This window comes from Malurus melanocephalus, unplaced genomic scaffold (assembly GCF_030028575.1).
Source record: "Malurus melanocephalus ecotype Western Australia unplaced genomic scaffold, MMel_1.1 scaffold_5, whole genome shotgun sequence".
In the NCBI taxonomy this organism is placed as follows: Eukaryota; Metazoa; Chordata; class Aves; order Passeriformes; family Maluridae; genus Malurus; species Malurus melanocephalus.
In genome coordinates, this window is record NW_026623237.1 from 5,737,936 (window position 1) to 5,757,637 (window position 19,702).

Here is a 19,702-nt window from a genome sequence, read left to right on the forward strand (position 1 = left end):
TGGGAAAATACCTAGGATAACTGGCTGAAATTGGAGGGGATACAAAGACATTATCAGAAAAGGAAGATAATTTCATGCATTAAAGATATTTAAAGCCAGCTCTAGAGTGTTCAAAGATAAGTTGGKTTTTTTTTTTGTATGCAGTCACTTCCACTTGAAATGCACCTGTGAATGTGAAGTACTTCCATGTGCTATTATCATTAAAAGTGACATAGAAAGATTCCAAATATTTAGCAGCTTTTGCTGAAGGTCACATGACCACATGAATATAGAAGGATGTAAACCCAGTACCTTTCAGCTTAGCATGTTATTTTCTACAGTACTACTCAGTTCTAAAGTGTTTCTATGATCACACGTGTGGGAAGCCAGCATCACTCAGCCTAAGTGTTTTGTGCAKCAGATCTTTAATGCTTTCATGACAAGACATTTTCAAAACTCTTGTTGTGCAGCCAAAACAAAGGTGACCTTTATCATTTGCTTTTCTCCATTTGAGGTCAGCAGCAATTCTCTGATGTACTGACAATGGCACATGATGCCCATGGAGGATATCCCATTGCTGCCACTGATTAATAGTTGCACTGCACTCCCGTCAGGGTCATAACCACTCAAAGCTTGAGAATTTGAGAATGATGGAAACATCCCTGGTACAGATAAACTCATAAATCCTTCCAAGCCAACAAAAATTACCAACTCTCTAGGAGTTCCTTCACAAGTCAGGGTATCATTTTCAGATTAACATGTGCACATAGCACAGGAGTGGGAAAACCAGATCAGTGACAGGAGATACCTGAGAAGTAATTTAAGCCTAGTTATTGTCAGTTTTTAATCTCTGTTCACTGCTGTTCACTCTGCAGAAAGAAACTGTCAGAAAGGCAATCATTCATTGTCCACTCTATCTGTGTCTGTGGCAGACACTTCACTTGCAGTTGTGCTGGGAAGTGCTTTCTGAAGTACAAGATTTATCCCAAAACCAGCAGTAGAATAACATCACGAACCAGCTTCCAAAAGGGCTGCCTGTGGGAGTAGTGTATCAGTCACGCCATTTGGAGAGATATCTGCCAATTTTAGCCACCAAAAGCTTTTATTTCTGGTAGCACTGTAGAAAAAAACTCATGCATCAAAGAGTGTTGGACTATGTTTAGGCTASGGATTTTCTAGAAATGGCTCAGCCATGAAAGCTCCACCTTCCTCAAAATCACTCTGTAGAGACAGAGTCTTGCCCCCATCCTGGCACGATGAGGGGCCAGTCCTGTGGTGAGTCCAGCTCTTGGGTCCACCTGAGATGTGGCCCCAGAAAATTGGGCGCTGCTGTCACCCCCTCTATCTGGGCATGGGAGCAGGCAGGAGCAGGAAAGGCAACCCTGCTTGAGCTGCCTCTGCAGCCACTGTCTGAACTAAATGCTGGAGCCAGGGGGTACAGAAATCTCTCCAGGGAACCAGGCAGCCTGTTTGTGTAGGCTGACAACTACACTTAACTTTTTTGTAAACAAAACAGAAGGCATGTGAGATTGCCAAAATGCTAACTCTCTGCTACACACTGTAATGTTCTGCTTCGAAGTTTAACAGAGCTTTTTCTGGATTCATAACAGAAAAGTCTCTTGCAGTTCTCAGAAGCTGCAGTTTATTTAAAAAAAAAAAAAAAAACCAAAAAAACCCCCAACCCAATCAAAATTAAGTAGTTTTGTTTGCATCTTTTGTTTTTAAGAAGAGTACTCATAGGTTCAAGAAAAAAAGTTAGCCTTTTCAGATACCCATTTTCAAAAACAGACCTTAGAAAGCTTGTTTTTCAGTGAAAACCTTTAAAATATTAATGGAATAGAATATTATTTCCTACATATTTTTCTTATGCCTTCTATAATTTCACTTTTCATTTTGGGGGAAATAGATCTCCAAATTTCTGAGTTATTCAACCTATAGATATTTAGAATGGCTTAATTRAGAAAAGCTTGAATATTTCATTGAACAGTCAGTTTCTGCAAAGCTTTGGTGCTTATCCAGATCTGATTGAACAGCAAAATTTCCATAGCTTCTGAGGATGAAAAATAGGACTGAAACCCACAGTAAAGTCTGTTCTGCTTCCATTCCTGGCCTGTTCTACAGCAAAAGAAAGCACCTCATTTTACCTCTGTGGTGGAGTAGAGAATATAGTGGGTTCTTAGGGAACTGTGTGTTTTAATCCATCCTTGGAAGCAACATTGAATTTCTAATCTTCCAGTCCTCATAGAAGGTTGTTCYACCTGTGATTATCTCAATTGTAGTTACCACTATTTTTGCAACAGRCACTTGCATCAGGAGCAGCCTATACTGGCTGATGAAACTGTGTCCTAATTGTGTATTCATCTATCTGTGTTCAGTGAAAAAAATGGTAATCGTAAGAGTTATCTAAAAATAGTGGGGTGAGAAGAAACAGCAGGAGGATAAACAGGCAGTCAAATCATAAAACACAGGCTCAAATGATTTATCTAGCAGAAATATTTAAAGATCTATGACAGAAAAGTCAACAGTCATAGATCTCATAGTTACACTAGTTAGCAAAAAGTCTCACAAACCCTCAAGCTTGATAATTCTGAATAGAAAATAAAAGCGAAGAAATTTCAGTCCTGCCATAAACTAAATCACAAGAGGCAAAAGAGAATACAGTCCTGACAAGAGGTCTTTTGTGATTTAGCTCTACTTAACTCTTGATTTTTAGAAAAATCCAGAGGGAAACAAAATGAAAAGGAAGAATACAATAAGCAAAGTTACATGTAATTCTCATTTGGGAATGGAAAAGGGGAGTAAAGATAAAGAAGTATTTTTCCTCAAAATTGATCCCTCTGCCTTAATGTACCTTTCAATGTGTTCACATCAGCTTTTTCAGATTGCATCTTCCATCTTCATCCCTCTGCCTTCAGCTAAATGTTGTGAAGCTCTCTGCCTTTTTGAACTGTCACTAAAACAAGGTGTAAGAGACAGCGCTGCAGATGCACAGCAACGCGTGTCACCTGCTAAGCTGTGCTGTCAGTGCCAGCAAGAACACCAAACATCGCACATTCTAAATGGGCAAAACATCTGAGAATGTCTAAGAAGGGCTTTTTGTTTCWCCTAAGTGCAAACCAGAGTGGGGAGGGTGCAGTTAGGGTGGGACATGTGGGGTATCTATTGCTGCTGTCAGAGAAAAGCTGACAAATGTGATGATTCCCASGACAGGAACTTCAGCTGGAGGTTTTTAGCCCCTGCAGCTGTGACTGTGTGAGGCAGAGSTGTTTGGTTTGTGTCTAGCAGATGGACTCGTTTACCTGTGCCAAACAATCCCCTCCCTGAAGGAGCTTGTGTAAACTATTTYGCATTGCTTGGATGCCTCCTGGACCACGTGGCCAAAGCTCCTACAGGCACTAAYATTGGATGCTAGTAAACCCACTTTGACTGCAAAGTTGATTAGGTAACTTAAATTAAATGTAATTTTAGTGCAAAAATAGGGGTTTCTGCTAGATTTTTTCCTTGCCTCTTGTAAGAAAAATTAAAACAAAAGCTACAGATGTGTTCTTCCTCTCCCCAGGGTGCTCTGCTCCCAGCCCTTACTCTGCCCCTCTRCTGTGTCCTCTGCTCCTTTCCCACTCACTCACAAGCAGCTGCCTCTTCTCCCTGCACACCCCAACCACCCTTTTGCTACTGAAGGAGCTGAAAGCAGGGACAATATGGGCTGGAAGGAGGAACTCCATGGTGAGGGGAAAGAGAACAAAGCAAATGTGATTAATTTAGGGAGCCTTACATCCAGGAGGAGAGTAACTCCTCAAGGGACGTGATGTATGGTGGAGATGGGACTGTCATTCCGAAAGTTGTAACATCCACAAAGAGATTGATAGCAACATTTCCACATTTCCATATGAAATACTTCTCTTTTTTCCCCCATAAGCAAACAAAACAACTGTTATGGAGAATTTTCAGTCTGATTCTTGACAGAAGCAGATGTTGCAATATTGGAATTTCCCATGGGAGAGATATTCCAGTGTTTGTTCCATTTTAAACAGGGCTAGAAAATAAAACTGAGTTGATACATGGTTTGTTTCTTCATAGCCATTGCAGAGGCAGGTGTTTGGAGGGTGTGCTAGACAGATGTTGCACACTGCTGCAATGACTGTAAGAACAATTATGGCTGATCTGGGTTTTTTTAATCAGTTTTTAAATCTGCTCCTTGTTCGATGTCAGGAATAGTCAATTACATTGTGGCTCTGTCCTGCTAAATGCCAGGATCAGGTTTGCTTTTGCTAAACTGAGGTCGTACCTTCAAGATTTCACAAAGATAACATCTTTTGTATGGGAACTAGTAAATGTGACCTGATTTGAAAAACAGCCTGCAACACTTCTGAGTATATGCCTCCCTGTCATCAACAAGTTTAACTGGGGTTAAGCAGAGGGAAGGAAAATGGCARAAGCCAGGAAAACATTTGCAGATCAGGAGCTGGCTCAGAATGGAGGCTGTTAAAGAACAATGCAATAAAAGGATTTACTCTGAAAAGCACTCTGGTTCTGGCATTACTGGCTAATTAAACCACAGCCAATAAAATATCTACCATGAAAGAGCCCAAAAATGGAAAAAAGAGGAAAGGTGGACCAAAAAAAATTACGGTCTTTTAGTGAGAAAAAAACAACCTCCTTAAAAACCAAACAGCTAAAACCTCATATGCTTTCATTAAGCAGAGTTTTTACACCACAAGGTACAGCCCCACACCAAGCTGGTGTTGTAAAAGGGTGCAGGACTGTACCCTGAAATGGAATTGCAACTGTCCCTCAGGCTATTCCCAATACTCTTCACAAGTGGGAATCCTGCTCCCAGGGTTTATTTCATCTTTCCCCTTGAAAACATTTTATCACCTCATCGAAGTTGCAGGTATCCCCAGAGAAAAAAACAAAACAATCTAAACTACTAGCCACACATACAGCCTTGTGTCCTCAAAGGGATCACCCCCCACCCGAGCAAATCATATGMGACAGACCCACTCCTGCACTATTTTTTCCTGGCAAAGAGATTGCAGCATGGCTAATGCCACTGAGAGCTCAAGAGGTTTGTCAGAGAGGACAGAGCTGTCCCTGCCCTCTCTTCAGCCAGCAGCCTGTGACAGCAGCCAGCCTGGGCTCTGTGAGACCCTGGGCTGAAGGTGACTCCCCTGGGCTATGCCTTCTTCTGCCTGCTCAGGTGCTGCCTTGTCACTGACTGAAACAAGAACAGAAGCAGGGATCCTCTTGGCTCCATTGCCTGTGCAGCTTACAAGAAGTTTTGGCCCCCTTTCAGGGCTGGAAGGGAAGAGGCACAGAGAAACAGGACAGTTCCAAGCCAATTTCTCTTSTCCTCCCCTTTCCCACTGCCCAGCCTTGGCAGCACTGTTCAATTCCTCCCCATGGCACTTCCAGACCGTGAAACTCCGCACTGCAGCAGAGAGAAGAGCAGGCATCAAACTAGTGACACATCCTCGCCCCACAGTAACCAAGCTGAAACTCTGCCTCTGCACACCCAAATTGGCCAGATCCGAGTTCATTTGGGCACTGCCAGGCGTCCCAAGCCCGCAGTTCAAGGAGCGTGGAGGCTGCACATCTTTCTCATTCTGYGCCAGCCTKGTGGAGAGGAGGCGTCCCCACCCTCCCAGCCCCAGCAGAAGGGCTGATTCATCAAGCCTGACTCTCTGAGGCAATCTGCCAGACAGCAGAGCTGCTGGTGGGGTGTCTTGATGCTGTCAGCTGCCCATATGCCTGTGCAAGCCCCGCTCCGAGATAAATTCAGAGCACGGTTTGGAATATMTACATAGGAGCCTATTCCACAATCTAAGCCGATTAAATAAATGGATAATTTAAAAAAAAAAAAAAGTATTGGGTTGAGCAAATAGCACTTTTATTTGTTTTCTAGTCAAAATGAAGTAAATTATGGGATAATAAACATATTACAAAGCTTAGACAAATTCAAAGTGATGCTAGAGGAGGGGGAGGGAGGACAGATGGGCAAATACAGCATGAATTCACACCTAGTGCTGGCTGTCTCAAACTGTTCATCTCTGCAAATAAACTAATCTGTAAACCAGGAGCAGCTGAACAGAAGAGGTTGGTGGTATAGCTTTACCTTGCTGTCTCCAGGGATTTTTCAGCCACCTGTAGCCATGTAGTGGATGAACTCTCCAATCCAAGGWTGCCAGACTAACACCTCTCTGTCTTGCCCTGCATCAGGGCACCCATCTCTGCTGTTGTGGCAAACAGGTGATTTTGCTTCTGTTCTACAGTGCYCTCTGCCAAAGGCCAAAGCCTGTTTCCTTTTTGGGCAGATCCACTTCACTGGATTCTAGTCAAATATTCTAGGACCTAATATGATCATGCTGTGACTCTGAGACATCAGCAGGGCTGTGGCAATAGGGTRGATCAGCCTGCTGGCCAGGCTGCTTTTCCCTGCTAGGAAAGCCAGAGCATTTCATGTTAAACATATGCAATTCTCAATGGTATTGTAGTTTCAAGGTTCCTTTAGATAAAAGTATTAGCCTGCTGTCATCAAATAGGACTGCATTACCCTGCTGCTTGGCCCTGTTAAATATTATTATGGATTACTGGGTACACGTCTGCACTGTGTCCTATTAGACTGCAAAACAAGACAGATTTGAGGGAACAGAGTAGTGTGACAATGAAACAACCCATATCAAATATTCAAAGACATTCATTACCTCATATTTTCTTTTTTACTACTGAAAATTTGAGCTACATTTCTCCTGTGCCCTTTTAAGAACAAAGAAAAGATAAATGACTTCCTTGTAGAACAAGCCTTCACTGAAAACCTACAAGTACAGCACTCAAAAAATTACACGGAGCACGAACCTGATTTCTGCCTCAAATTTTAAGTTCCTCAGCTTGTCTGAATCCTCTTCTTTCATCCTTCCCTAACCAAAGCATGAACACAAAGACTGCTCACCATGGACATCCCAGTTGAAGCCCCAGTGTAGGTTTAAATGAGAAGCAAGTGTTGCATTCAGCTTGTACCTTATCATCTAAAAAGGCTTATGCTCACTCTGAGTGCAAATGTTTTGCTCACAAAATCTGCCTTTTCCAGGCAAATCCAAAAATAACCAGAATTTTAAGGGCTAAAGCTAATCAAGACTTTAGAATATAATTTATTTAGTCCAGTGTATTCTTCATTAAAAAAAAAAAAAAATCCCAGTGCTGTGTCCCCAGTTCTGTATTTTTAAGTCATTTTTCTAGTAAAACAAGCTGTATCATTGCTATTATGTGTTAGGGTTAAGCAGTTCCATCATTTTCTTCTGAAAACAGCCTGAGAATACAAGCAGAAAGCCTAGTGTAGAGAGAAAACGTATAATAGGAAATTCAGAGCAAGCAATTAGGTAGGTAAGTCTGCAGCTATGCCAGTGAAATGAGGCACTATTTCTGTCTGTTTGTAATTTTGACTTATTCTTGCCCTGCCATCCTCCTTGTCCTGTCTCCTATCTTTGATAGTTAAAATAGTCCTACATAACCAAATAAATAAATAAATAACCAAATAATAATTTCTTGCGCAACCCTCAAAACAATATTCACAGTCACAGTTCAGCTGTTCAGCACTGGAAAGACAAGGAAAAACAGGAACCTGCTGCAGGAGGAGCAGGTGCCCTCCTCCAAGACCCTCCTACCAAGAATCTACGACAACCTCAGCTTTGAAACAGGTAAAAAGACTTTGCCATGATTTCAGATCTGCATGCAGTGGGGTGTCAGAAAGCCGGGGAGGTAGGAGCTGTCAAAGCACCCTCTTTCACCTGCCTACAGCCTGGAACCTTCACGTGAGCAAGTGGGAGCTCAGTTAAGCAGAATGATCTCAAACTGGCAAGGCAAATTTAAATAGTGTAGTGTTTTAAAGCACAATATGTTTCTAAGTTTTTTTTTGGGTTTTTTTTTGGTTTTTTTTTTTAAATTATTTATAACTCTATTGCAAAGCACCTGTGGATAAAAATAAATCATCCTCTCCTTCAAACGGGAATTTTTCAGCCATTACTTTTACTATTGGTTCAACACACTTGAAGGAGATTTCTTAGTAGGCTGAATTGGTGGTGACCCAATTGAAATTAAGGGTGAAGTGAGGGGAGGGAGGAAGTTCACAGCTACAGATTTAGAAAGATTAGGAGTAGTTGTCACACTCTGCGGTCGCTGATACCTTTTCCATTCCTCCATAAAGGACCCAGATATCACTAGATGTGGCACAAGACGATGAAGAGATTGGAGAAAATCTCTGACACCAACTGGAATTCAATGGAAATGAATTCAATGGAATTCTAGTAGAGCAGTCGAGTGAAAAGGAGACTGGGAGCTTGCTGCAGGCGCCACCTGAAGTGAAAACTCGGAGATCAAGAGGAGYATCTTGGGTGGTTAAATGCACATTTCATATACAAATTATGGATATTTTAAAGCTTTCCATTTAGAGATCAAACTGTTGACTCACCTGAAGCTAAGACAAAATCTTATTCCAACAGTTCTTTTTGGCATCAGATGTTTAACTTTTTATTGCAATAAGGGGGGGGGTGGTGGTGGGGACAGATATTAGCATTTAGGTTCAGAGCGTCTGAGAGAGGAGATATGGCAGATGTTATGGACAAGAACTAGCTCATCCTGAATTCCCCTCAAGTGAAGATGCTCAGCCTTTAATGAGCTGAATTAATAATTGGTAGCAGAGATAAAAGAGGAGTGCTGCTGTCTTATGCTGAATCACAGTCACAGAATATTCTCAGTTGGAAAGGACCCACAAGGATCATCAAAGCCCAGCTCCTGGCCATGCACAGGGCTGCCCTAAGAATCACATCATACCTCTGAGAGTGTTGTCTAAAGTGATTCTGATTTCMTTTCCACCTTGTGCAACACCCCTACATGTGGGCTGCGATGAGAATCAGGCTGTTTGCCTTCGCATTCAGCTCCTGAGGCTGAGCTTGGGGGCAGAGCTGTAGCCTACAACTTCTCCACAGACCTCGATAAATGTTATTTGGCAGTAGTTAAACTTTGAAGGGAAKGGAAATGGCTCCGAGGCGGCAGCAGGTGCTGTACTGCCCTGCCCTGCCCTGTGGGGGAACAGCAGCATCGTCGGCAGCAGCGCAAGCATCCTCTGAGGAGCCCTCACAGGCATCTCATGCTCATGTCAGGGGAAAAGCCCCTGTTGGGATAAGGGCACATTCAATATTCTGCCTTTCTGTGTCAGTGATCAAGCAAGAAAATAATGGACTAGGCAGCATCCACAAGCTGGGTCTCTGCTCATCATGAACTAGACTTGCTCTGACCAATGGATTCCTCATCATTTTCTGTACAAGCACCAAGTGGATTTGTCACAACACTCTAGGATGACTTTAAACACATTACTAAGATGTGCATCTACTTTTCTGGCATATATTAATTTTTAATATATTTATTTCCTATTTTATATTTCTATTTTCCACTTCATTTTCTGGTAACACATGTAATTTTTCTCATTTTCACTACATTTTCATTTTTATTCTTTAAAGATTTCWCATATGGCAAGGGAGGGTGGGATGGTGACAAGAAGGCATTTATCTTCAAGTCTTCATTTGTCTGAACCTGATGCTTAAATGCAGCTACCYAAACCAGAGGCTAGACAAAATTAAGAAAATAAAAAGCAGTTATATTTATTGAACGGCCTTCAGGTACATTCAGGGCAGTCACAGTCCACCCAGGGGCTACACCCAAAAATGGGCCATTGATCATGGGTTTTTCATRCTTTATAAGTTTTGTCCATTTGCATATTGGGGGTTAATCCTCCAATTGCAGTTTCAAGAAATTAAGTCGTTTACTCCAAGTTCGCTCCCCCCAATTCACTGTTGTTTACGTATCTTGGGGCATGAGACAAGAAGGTGTGCTTGATTTTCATGCCTAGAGAGGAATTGTTTTGTGTAAAAAATGGGAGTTAGCTTAGTACTGTATATGGAATCTAGAGTTGTACRCTAAAGAATTACAGGATTACAGATACATGAAAAATATAGAAACCAAAATCCTAAGGCATCAAACCCAGTGTCCAAATCACCAAATAAATGAATCCTCTGTCTTTTCCAAAGTCAACCAGTATTTCTAACTTTCCTCAGAGACAAAGTGACATAAAYACACGTTGCTGCAGCATCAGGCTGTTGGGACATTTTTCCCTACCAGCAACAGGAGAGTGCTTCCCCAGTTTTCAGTCTTTAGCTGGGAGATCTCCACACAATTGGCTTTCCAAGCAAGAAGCATCAGCCAACGGCATGCTCTGGGATGCTCTGAGTGGCACTGCGGCTCCAGACAACATCCTGACACAAATTAGATATTCCTGAAGTTTGCAGCACCTGAGTCATGAGGCACTTTCTTACTAACACACACTTAACCAGAGGAGTGCATGGGTATATTTATCCCACCATGCTGAGGGAAAGTCAAGCTCAGTTAATTACTTCCTACCCAGGTTAAAGTTTCCATAAGCGCAAATGCCGAAGCTATTTTTGCTCATGAAAATRAGCTGCACAATCACCTGATTGCTAAATTGCAGCCAATATTTAACTGAGAGGTGACAGGATAGCGGGGATCTCTGTTCAGCCAGCATGTAAAGCACTGGCAGTAAAGGGAGCTGTGTAAATGTAAATCATTATTATATTGTTTAAGTAATCAAATCCATGGCACCATTGTTTAAACAAACTGGAGTTGTAAAGCCATTTATTCATATTTTAATGCCTAGACTGCCTGCTACATAAAATATATATTTAAAAAATAAGCTTTCAGAAACATAAATACTTTTTTTTTTCCAGTACTGAATTTATAAGTTAGGGAGACTATAGTGCTACAGTAATTCTTAATTTGTACAGCTGTTTTCATCACTTTTAGTATGAAATACCACAAAATAAAACAGACCTAAATCCCTCATAAATCTAATGGCAGCATGGCACTTCATATGCACATTTTTAAATGGCTGCATCATTGCTTAAATTCAAAACACAGCCAGAAGGCTCAGTATGACCTGGGAAGTTCTASAAAACACTTGCAGATTTATTCGCTTTTGAGAAAGTACTGAATGTATATATTTCACCAATGCCTGCTGGCCAAAACTAAGATTTGGTCCCACATGATGTAGGGTGCTCCACACAAGGAAAAACCACAATCTCTCTCCCCAGATACCTTACTGGAATTCAAGTGTTGCAGTTATGTAAGGCTCCATCTTAATCATTCATGACTATCCCTGCTGCTGCAGATCACACAATGACTTCAAAGCAAGTCTCCCTATTTATTTATGTGGGCCCCTGGCTCCATAATATTTTCAGATGTGTCTATCCATATGAAGCAAGGTGGTGCTGTCAGCCAGGTTACAGGTGGGAAACTGAGGCTCCAAGATTTTGTTTTCTAAAATGTTATATTTCATTTCAATTCCTTATTCAAAATGAATTAAGCACACCAGTGCCTAAGTTGCACTGATCACAAGTCTGACGTTTTTACACACCTAAAATAAAACACTGGAGAGTCTAGATGAAAAGGTGTAGGTGAGATTTCCCTGCCAGAGGAGGTTCCTAGTGTTCATTCCCTTAACCCTGAGTCTGAGGACAGACAGTGCAGTTCCCCTTTGCACCATCCTGCCAGTGGAAGACCACAGCTGGAAGGGAAGGGGGAATGGGACTGGTGTCCTGGGTAATAAGGAGAGATGTTTACCTCAGTGGGGAGGGGATAACTTCTGCTTTCACTCTTTTGCCATGGGTACAATGTTCATGAGAAAATTCTTAGCAGAAAATGCAGCAGATTTCTGTCTTTTGTGCACATATTTCTTACAAGTGAAGCAGCATTCCTAAAAGCTGGGCACAGCTGATGTGTCTCAGTCCTGGAATACTGACTGTCTTAGTGTATATGAAATGCCCATCATTTTAGCAGCTAAGCAGTATCATGTCCCATTTAGCACATACACAGCATTTTACAGAGTAGAGCACTGTAGAAATCTTTTTCCCTTAGGCTTTTCTACACACTCATTGCAGAGATATGCATCTGACCAATTAAAGCAAAACAGCTTTAGTTAATTAACTCTAAGGGACTGAGTGGTTCCCTGACTGGAAGTTGTAAGGACTGGTTTTGATATTATGAGTACCATTGATTAACTCTCAGACACTGGACAATCACTTCATCTTTCTATGCTTCATTTTTCCCTGGTGCAAAATATAGAGAAATAAAATTTGTTTTCTTTGGTGAAGTGCTTTTGAGAGCTGTGAATGAAAAGAGAGAGCTATGCATCATCAGTGAATCCTCAAAAAGGCCTGATGGAGATTTGTTAAAATAGCGCCGTCCTCACTGAGCTTCTGAAAAACTGAGCCACAACYAATAAAGCTGCAAAGGGCCAAAACCTCACTAAGAGGTGGAAGAGGTAGCAGAATAAAGATTTAGGGGTTGCCTAACACCCTGATAGCCACTTTCTCTTCCAGACCAGGCTGGCAAGATGGCATGTTTCTTCATTTCTGCCCATGGCGCCCAATTCTCACCCATTCAGCTCCTAGGCTGCATATCAGTAATTCTGCATTGTTTGGTTTTTTAACCCTGGCCACCTCCTCCCTAGAAAATTGACACATTCAAGCACTTCCAGCATCTGACAACCCCTGCAAACTTCTCTTTCTGGCTGTAGGAATATTCCTGTTCACTGGGCCCAATTCACTGTTCAATGAACATAYGACTTACTCTTCCTTCAGTGTGGTTTTTTTCAGTCTTACACTTAAGATCTTAATTACTGCTGAGTTTTTGCCAAAAGCTTTGCTTCAGGAAAGCAATAKCACTAGCATGTTTTCTACAATTCTATTCCTGATACTGTACCATTACCTAATTTTATGTTATCCTTTTATTCTACTTAACTCCACAGAGACAGACGTGCCAAAGCTGACACACTGGTTTCTCTGTACATTAGCCAGAGCAAAACAAATAGTTTTCACTTTCTAACTGATTTGATTATTTCAACATATTTTTGCAATTGAGGAAGTGGGAAGAACTGAATTTCCTCAGATTACTTCAGTATTTGAATAAATATCTTTAAGCAAAATGTTCTTTAGTCTTGCTAGGCAATATTCCTAATTTTAAGGGATCTGAGTGAGTGAATCTGGAGTAGCTAAATAGATTATTCTTTCTGTTTGACAGCTGATGCAGATTAAGATATTGCTGGCGCAAAATTTTGTCCATGTCAACTAAACATTCAGTTCTGGAGGAGCTTTAAAATWAGATTTCATATCAGGAGAAGGGTGAGGGAAAAATGTCACACGAACAATTACTACCTCTTGTTTTGACTTCCTCATGGGAAAGAAAACCACCCTATGGTAAAGAAGAAAATGACAAGGCCTGTTGTGGTATCTCTGTGTTGAGTACCACAACTTGATGAGGGCACCAGCTGCAGAGCAGAACAGAGCAGCCAGCAGGTGATAACACCAAGCCTACCATGAAAATCAATGGCTTTGACTCTATTTTGGCCACAGTTTATTCTCAAATTAGAGTCAAACACCAAATCCCACTGTATCTCACCAAGATCCAATATTTTTCCACGGCTTCAGGATGCTTATGAAGCTATGAGTTGATATATTTGGTTCTGCTTTTCTATGACATTCTGACTTCTGCTGGTAGATCATGCACGCTCAAAGAGATGCTTCAGTTCAATGCAATCTTTGCAATCAAAAGGAAGGAAAGAGTGGTTTCTAGGGATTCTTCACAGGCATGAAGATAATATGTCAATCATTCTTTCAATAAAGAAGGAAAAAACARCAGTACTGTCTTCTTGTACTGTTCCTACGCATTTTTAGTCCCTAAAATTCATTGCTGGTTCATTGCAAGAGCGACTCCTGCTTTACATCATTAAAAGTCAGAGGAGTTGTAGAAATGGAGGAACATAAGAAACATCCAAGGTTTGCTTTTTAAATTATATCTACCTCTTCTTGCATTTAATATGGTATAAAAAATTGAATGCTCTGAAGCTGTCAGCCATTACAATTGTGTAAAACAGATGTTAGTGAAATAAGAAATGAGCTCTTTCATATAGGTAAAAAATCTCTTGTTAGAAACCCCAGATCTTGAATCACAGAATAATTAGAGCCTGTGTTATGGGTAGACAGCACAAACTTCCTCCCACGTTGCCTCCTCTCTAAGTAGTCTGTTTCAATCCCACCTACAGGAGGTGGAAAGGGAAAATTCTGACTTCTAGTCTTCAAGTTTTCCTTTCTTTGTTAATCCTGCTAAGGAGGCTACCAACAGCAGTACTGKTTTYTTTTTTCCTAAATTGAAAATTTTACTGAAGACAGCTATTGAAGACTGAGTACTACAGAGATTTTCAATGTGTGGCTTRGACAGAAAAGTGATGAACAAAACAACAGGCAAACTGACCGAGAGAATGTAAATTTGTCAGACAACACTAATGCTACTGGTGGCRATGCCATCTCAATTCAGAGTCAAATCAGTGAAAAGTCAAAGAGTAAAAGACTTCTTATGCTGATTTCCAACCCCTGCCATCATCAGAGAAAAAAGAACAACTGCATTTACCTGTAGATCAGGACTTCATCATCCGAGCAGTTGTACTGCAGCTGATACATTTTTACCCGAGGGGCTGACTTGCTGACCGTCCACTTGACCAAAGCTGAGGTAGTGGTCACATCTGACACCAGGACAGCCCTTTCTGGTGGGCCTTTTGTCTCCCCGCGGTTGGACTTGGTGGAGCTGGTGATGTCCGAGAGCCTGGATTTGGGTGGAGCTGCTTTGCTGGTGCCGTTGCTGAGATGGGGCAGCTGAACGATCGAGAGTTCAATCGTGGCCGTGGACTCGCCAGCAGCGTTGGCTGCTATGCAGGTGAAGGTGCCRTAGTCCTTGGAGGTGGTGATGTGGATATCTAAGGTGCCGTTGTCRTAGACAGCCGTCCTCGAGGAGTTTCCGATGAGACGGTCATCGGGGGCCACCCAGTGAATGATGGGGGTGGGGTCCCCAATGGCTTTGCACTTGAGCGTGGCAGTTTGCCCCTCCAGAACCAGCAGCTTGTGAGTGTGCTGGGTGATGAGAGGGGGCTCGCAAACAAACTCTTCTTCCCGCACGTACCAGAAGTACCTTCCCTTCAGCCCCGGAGGGGAAGCACACGTTTCCATATCGTCGTCTCTGTCAAGTCGCCTTAACCACAGCAGCTCRCAGTTGCAATGCAGTGGATTGCCCCCAAAGCTGAGGGACAGAGGCGGAGAAAACGGGGTAACAGCCAACGGGATTACTTGAGATCTCGCAAATATAGGGTCAGGGGGGAGCTTCTGAAGTCTGTTGGATGTTAGATCCAATCTGGCCAATTTCTGAAGGTCTGCAAATGTCCCCTCTGTTATGTAATCTATCAGGTTGTGATCTAAACTGAGCTGGTGCAAGTTTATCATCTTTCTTATAGATTCCCAGGGAATGCTTCGGAGGTTATTGTAGGAAAGGTCTAAGTCTTCCAACGTCAGCAAAAAATCCTCAAAGGCTTCATCAGAAATACTGCTTAGCTGGTTGTTGTTTAAAATCAAATGCTGAAGGTTAATTAAACCTCTCAAAGTATCCTCTCCAATCTCAGGCAACCTGTTGCTGTCCAGATGTAAAGACCGGAGGCTCTCCAAGTCGGTGAAAGAGTAGGGCTGAATGTAACTAATGGTGTTCCTGGACAAAGTGAGGTCAACCAGGCCGGACATGTTGGAAAAATCTTGTCGGCTGATATTAATAATAAAGTTTCCACCGAGACGGAGTTCGACAGTCCTTCGATCTATGTCCAGCGGTACAAAAAGGAGACCCTTGGAGGGGCACAAAGTCCCCAATGACTCGGACAGGTTCTGGCAGACACAATATTTRGGACAAGCGTTGACTGTGAGAGCCATTCCAAACACCAGGATGCCGCAGAGCAATTTTTCCATTGTAAATCACGCAACAGTACCTGCAAGAAATGAAAAGGGAACATCAGCAGTCGTGATATAAATACATTTCCTCTTATGCTTTGCCTAGTATTTTCCTTCAGAGAGCCTTTACAGTGCCTCCTTTCAGGGGTCACACGTAAAGGCATCAGCACTCCAGGATGGGGAGTTTAAGTGTTGCAGAAACGAGTTGTTTGCAGATAAAGGCAGTYTTCTTTATTTCTTTGTTTCTTTCTGAAAGAAGAGTAGGGGACAAATCCTACCATCAGATTGCACGGCTTTCTAAAAGCCGGGAAAAATTTCATTTGAAATAGTGTCTGCTTCTTTGGAGGTAGACACTAGAATCAGTATCTACAGTAATTACTTTCTGCTGCATAATAATGTGGAATTAGTCTTAGAGTTGAAGCAGCTGACTTTATGGATAAAAATAACCACATATTTACCCTTCAGTAATGTGGTTAATAATGACCATGTAATTATCTGGCCAGTTCTGGGGCAAGTCACTTGCCCAGCCATAATGAAATTAATGATAGACAGCACTGGAAGCAGAAATCACTTTTGTAATTGCCACCTGGTTTCACCCTCTGTTTAGCCAAACCAAGGAAAGGATGACAGCAACTCTCTCCAAAGAGAAGGGATCCATGGGAAGCCTGTGCTGCCTCAGGCTGCTGTCACAAATTTCTGACAACCCCATGCTCTCACACTGTAACCGAGACTGCTGTGATACTGAAGCTCTTGCCTGTCTCTGTGGCCCTCTTTGCACCCTGCCATTTCCTCTTTGCACTGTTAACTCCCTTTCTTCCAATCTCTCATGCACTTTTCCAGCTTAAACTGCAAGAAYGTGTCTTTGAAGAATTAACAAAACATCTCAACAAGCTGGCTCGGAGAGGCAATTATGGCTGGGAGAAGTTGAAGGCCTGCTTCAGGTTTGGGCATGTTTACTTGTGTGAGTTTGCTGACCTTCTTCCCACATATGCAGGATGTGGGTAAGCCTGCTTTCTTTCTGCCTCTCCCTTTTCCAGAGCCTGCTATCCAGCAGGGCTGAAGAATGGACAGATCATTCATTTCTAGCCCGCCTTCTCCCTCTGAGGAAAGAGGCAGGCAGACAAAGAGCAATGTTTTTGAAGGGATCTCCCAGGCTTTTTTTGCTAGGATGGTGTTCTCTAGTCTCCAAGACCCTCTCCTGTGGCACTAACTACAGGCACGATTCAGGCTGTAATTTTCAACATGGCCATTTTGTCTCTCTTTAACCCACATCCACCACATGAACTTGCATCACTGTTTGGTATGCACCATGTCCCTTCTCAATCAAGCAGGTGTTCATACACTGAGAGTTTTTTGGCACTTGTGTTTCAGTTTATTAAACTCCCAGTAACACACACCAAACACAAAACAAAAACTATCACTTCAGCATTTTTTTTTAAAATCTCTTAAGACAGGTCTTGCTCTACCTTTTGGTGAAAGGATGAAAATTAATGGCCTGTGTTAAGGACTCTGCCTAAAGGTTTCTGATTCTTCTCTTGGGTAAAATGGTTTGGTATCTCCTCTCTAGGATATGTGAGATTAATTAGTAAGAAGGAGCTTTAGAAATGCAAGATGCTATGAGTGCTGAACTATGTATAGCATCTTCTTTATGGCAGGGTTTTCTGCATGATGTGAAGAGAGTAATTACATACTGTTATTACTATTTCATAGGAGAGGAAACGACTCAAGCATCTGTGTTTKCTGAGCTTTACAAACAAGATGAAAGCGAGACACTTTTAGAAAGGATGGCTTGAGGAGAGTAATCTTACCTTCAATAGTAAATAAAGGGCCACTGAATAAAATGTTTGGAGATAAGCAAATGTGTTATTGATGCAAATCTGTGGTATACATACCAAAGAGCTATAAATATCCCTTACAATATTATCAATTGGTGGTTTAGTAACAGGCAATTGGCTTTTTCAATCTTAATTATAAATGTATTCTGCAGTTTTAATTTAGTGTATTACCCTACCAGCTGAAATGATAAACAAAAAGCAGTTTAAAAGGGGGAGAAATAGATACAGTTAATTAGTAATAAGCCCTTTCACAGCTTCTCCCTCATCTACATTCCCACCCTCTGAATATCTATTCAAAAATGTGAATGCACACTTACGGCAGCAGTGTCTCCTTTAAGTGTCTCAATTCTCTAACCACATTTTTTCCGGATGCTGGTAAATATCACAGCGCTTTGGGGAGATGGTTGATTCTAAGCGTCAGAGTGAAGAGCATTCATGGGAAAAAAAATAAAAATGGGGGGAGGGACAGAAGTTAATTACATGAAATAGGGACTGAAGCACTGAGAGGAGGATGTGAAGCAGGAGGCCTAAATGGCAAAGTAAACCCTAATGGGGAAACCATCTGTGGATGGCTCGAAAGTGCATCATCTGCCTGTGTGTGCTAGCACGTGTGAATGAAAGTCACAGGGAGTGCGGCATGTACTTGTGCCAGCACRGGGGCAAACTGGTAACAGCCACTGTCATTCCAGTTACTGTATGCATTTSAAAGTGTTAATGTAAATATTGGCCTGCTTGCAGAGGAATTTTCTAGCCATTGTGGTCATTTGCTAGCATTGTTATTTCAAGCTTCTGAGTCTTTGGTTTCTCTGCTSTGCAATCCCAAAGTGACCAGCTCACAATGCAATAAAGAGGGTGCAAACCTAAAGGGCTGCCTATAGGGCACTGGAGACTAGACAAGTGGACAGGGCTCCACAAGGAGAACATCTGGGGCTTTCATAGGGCAAATGACGTTCCTTTATCTCCCCAGACAGACAAAGCACTTGGGCCAAAGATGAGAATTCATAGAATAATAGAATCATAAATGATTTGGTTTGGAAGGAACCTTAAGGATCACCTTGTTCCAACCCCCCTGCCAAGGGTTGCCTTTCACTGAACCAGGTTGCTCAGAGCCCCATCCAGCCTGGCCTTGAGCACTTCTAGGGATGGGTCCAGGTAATACTGCAATTCTTAATTCTGCACGATTATAATAATATTCTTTAAAAACTAGACCATCCCACAAAGTCATGGTAATTGCTAGTTGCCAAGGAGATGGATTTATAATAAAAAWTATTTTGATATCGGTTCCAGTAATTTTCATGTAAGACAGAAAATAAAGCCTCAAGTTTAGGGTCTGTTTTTGCTGACCAGTATGCTCACCTCGTTCCCAAAATCTCTTGTTACCTGCAATACCAAGAATTTTATGAGCTGCTAATGGCAGTCTTGAGATAAGCTCACCATTCTGATTTACATTTTAAAGATATCTATCAGTCTGATAAAGTGCATTTCTCACAGCAGGTCAGTAAATCTGGAAGAGTTCCTGTCTCAGCCCAAGATGAAAAATAGCCCCTTTAGTCCTCTTAGAGCATGGAATCGTATGAATTAATATGTGTAAGAGCCATAAACCTTGGTGTTTTGTATTCAAATTTTCCTCATAAAGATACAAATTCTGGGATTTGGCATCTAATTTCAGCAATGTCTCCAAGGCATTTTTTAATTCTATATTCATTGAACTTTGCATTTAAATTCTAATAACCTTTGCCTACAGCAGCGGCAAGTGCAAGATAGCTGTCAGACAAATAAGATGCAGCACAAAGGCCGGGAAAAAGAGAGGGAAAGAAAAAAACAATAAAAGGACAGGTGGATGGGTAGTGGCTCTGATTCTTTCTCCAAGTGCCCTGGGACCCAGGCTYCAGAGACTGTACAGGTGAGCTAAAATACTTCTTTCAACTGTGTAGGTGCTATGGAGGAATTTAATTCTCTTTCCTGATAGCTGCCCTTTTCCTTGTTCTTCTCTTACCTCTGTTTTAA

The 19,702-nt window shown here is 41.9% G+C and overlaps 1 protein-coding gene across 1 annotated transcript in view; it reads right to left on the reverse strand.

Moving 5' to 3' along the window:
• The window catches only part of LRFN2 (leucine rich repeat and fibronectin type III domain containing 2), a 34,935-nt gene extending 19,057 nt beyond the window's left edge, over nucleotides 1-15,878 (reverse strand). The window contains exon 1 of the mRNA XM_057369897.1: nucleotides 14,506-15,878. Coding sequence (XP_057225880.1) covers nucleotides 14,506-15,878 — 1,373 coding nt within the window. The remainder of the gene's footprint in view (nucleotides 1-14,505) is intronic.
• Between the last annotated feature and the right edge of the window lie 3,824 nt (nucleotides 15,879-19,702).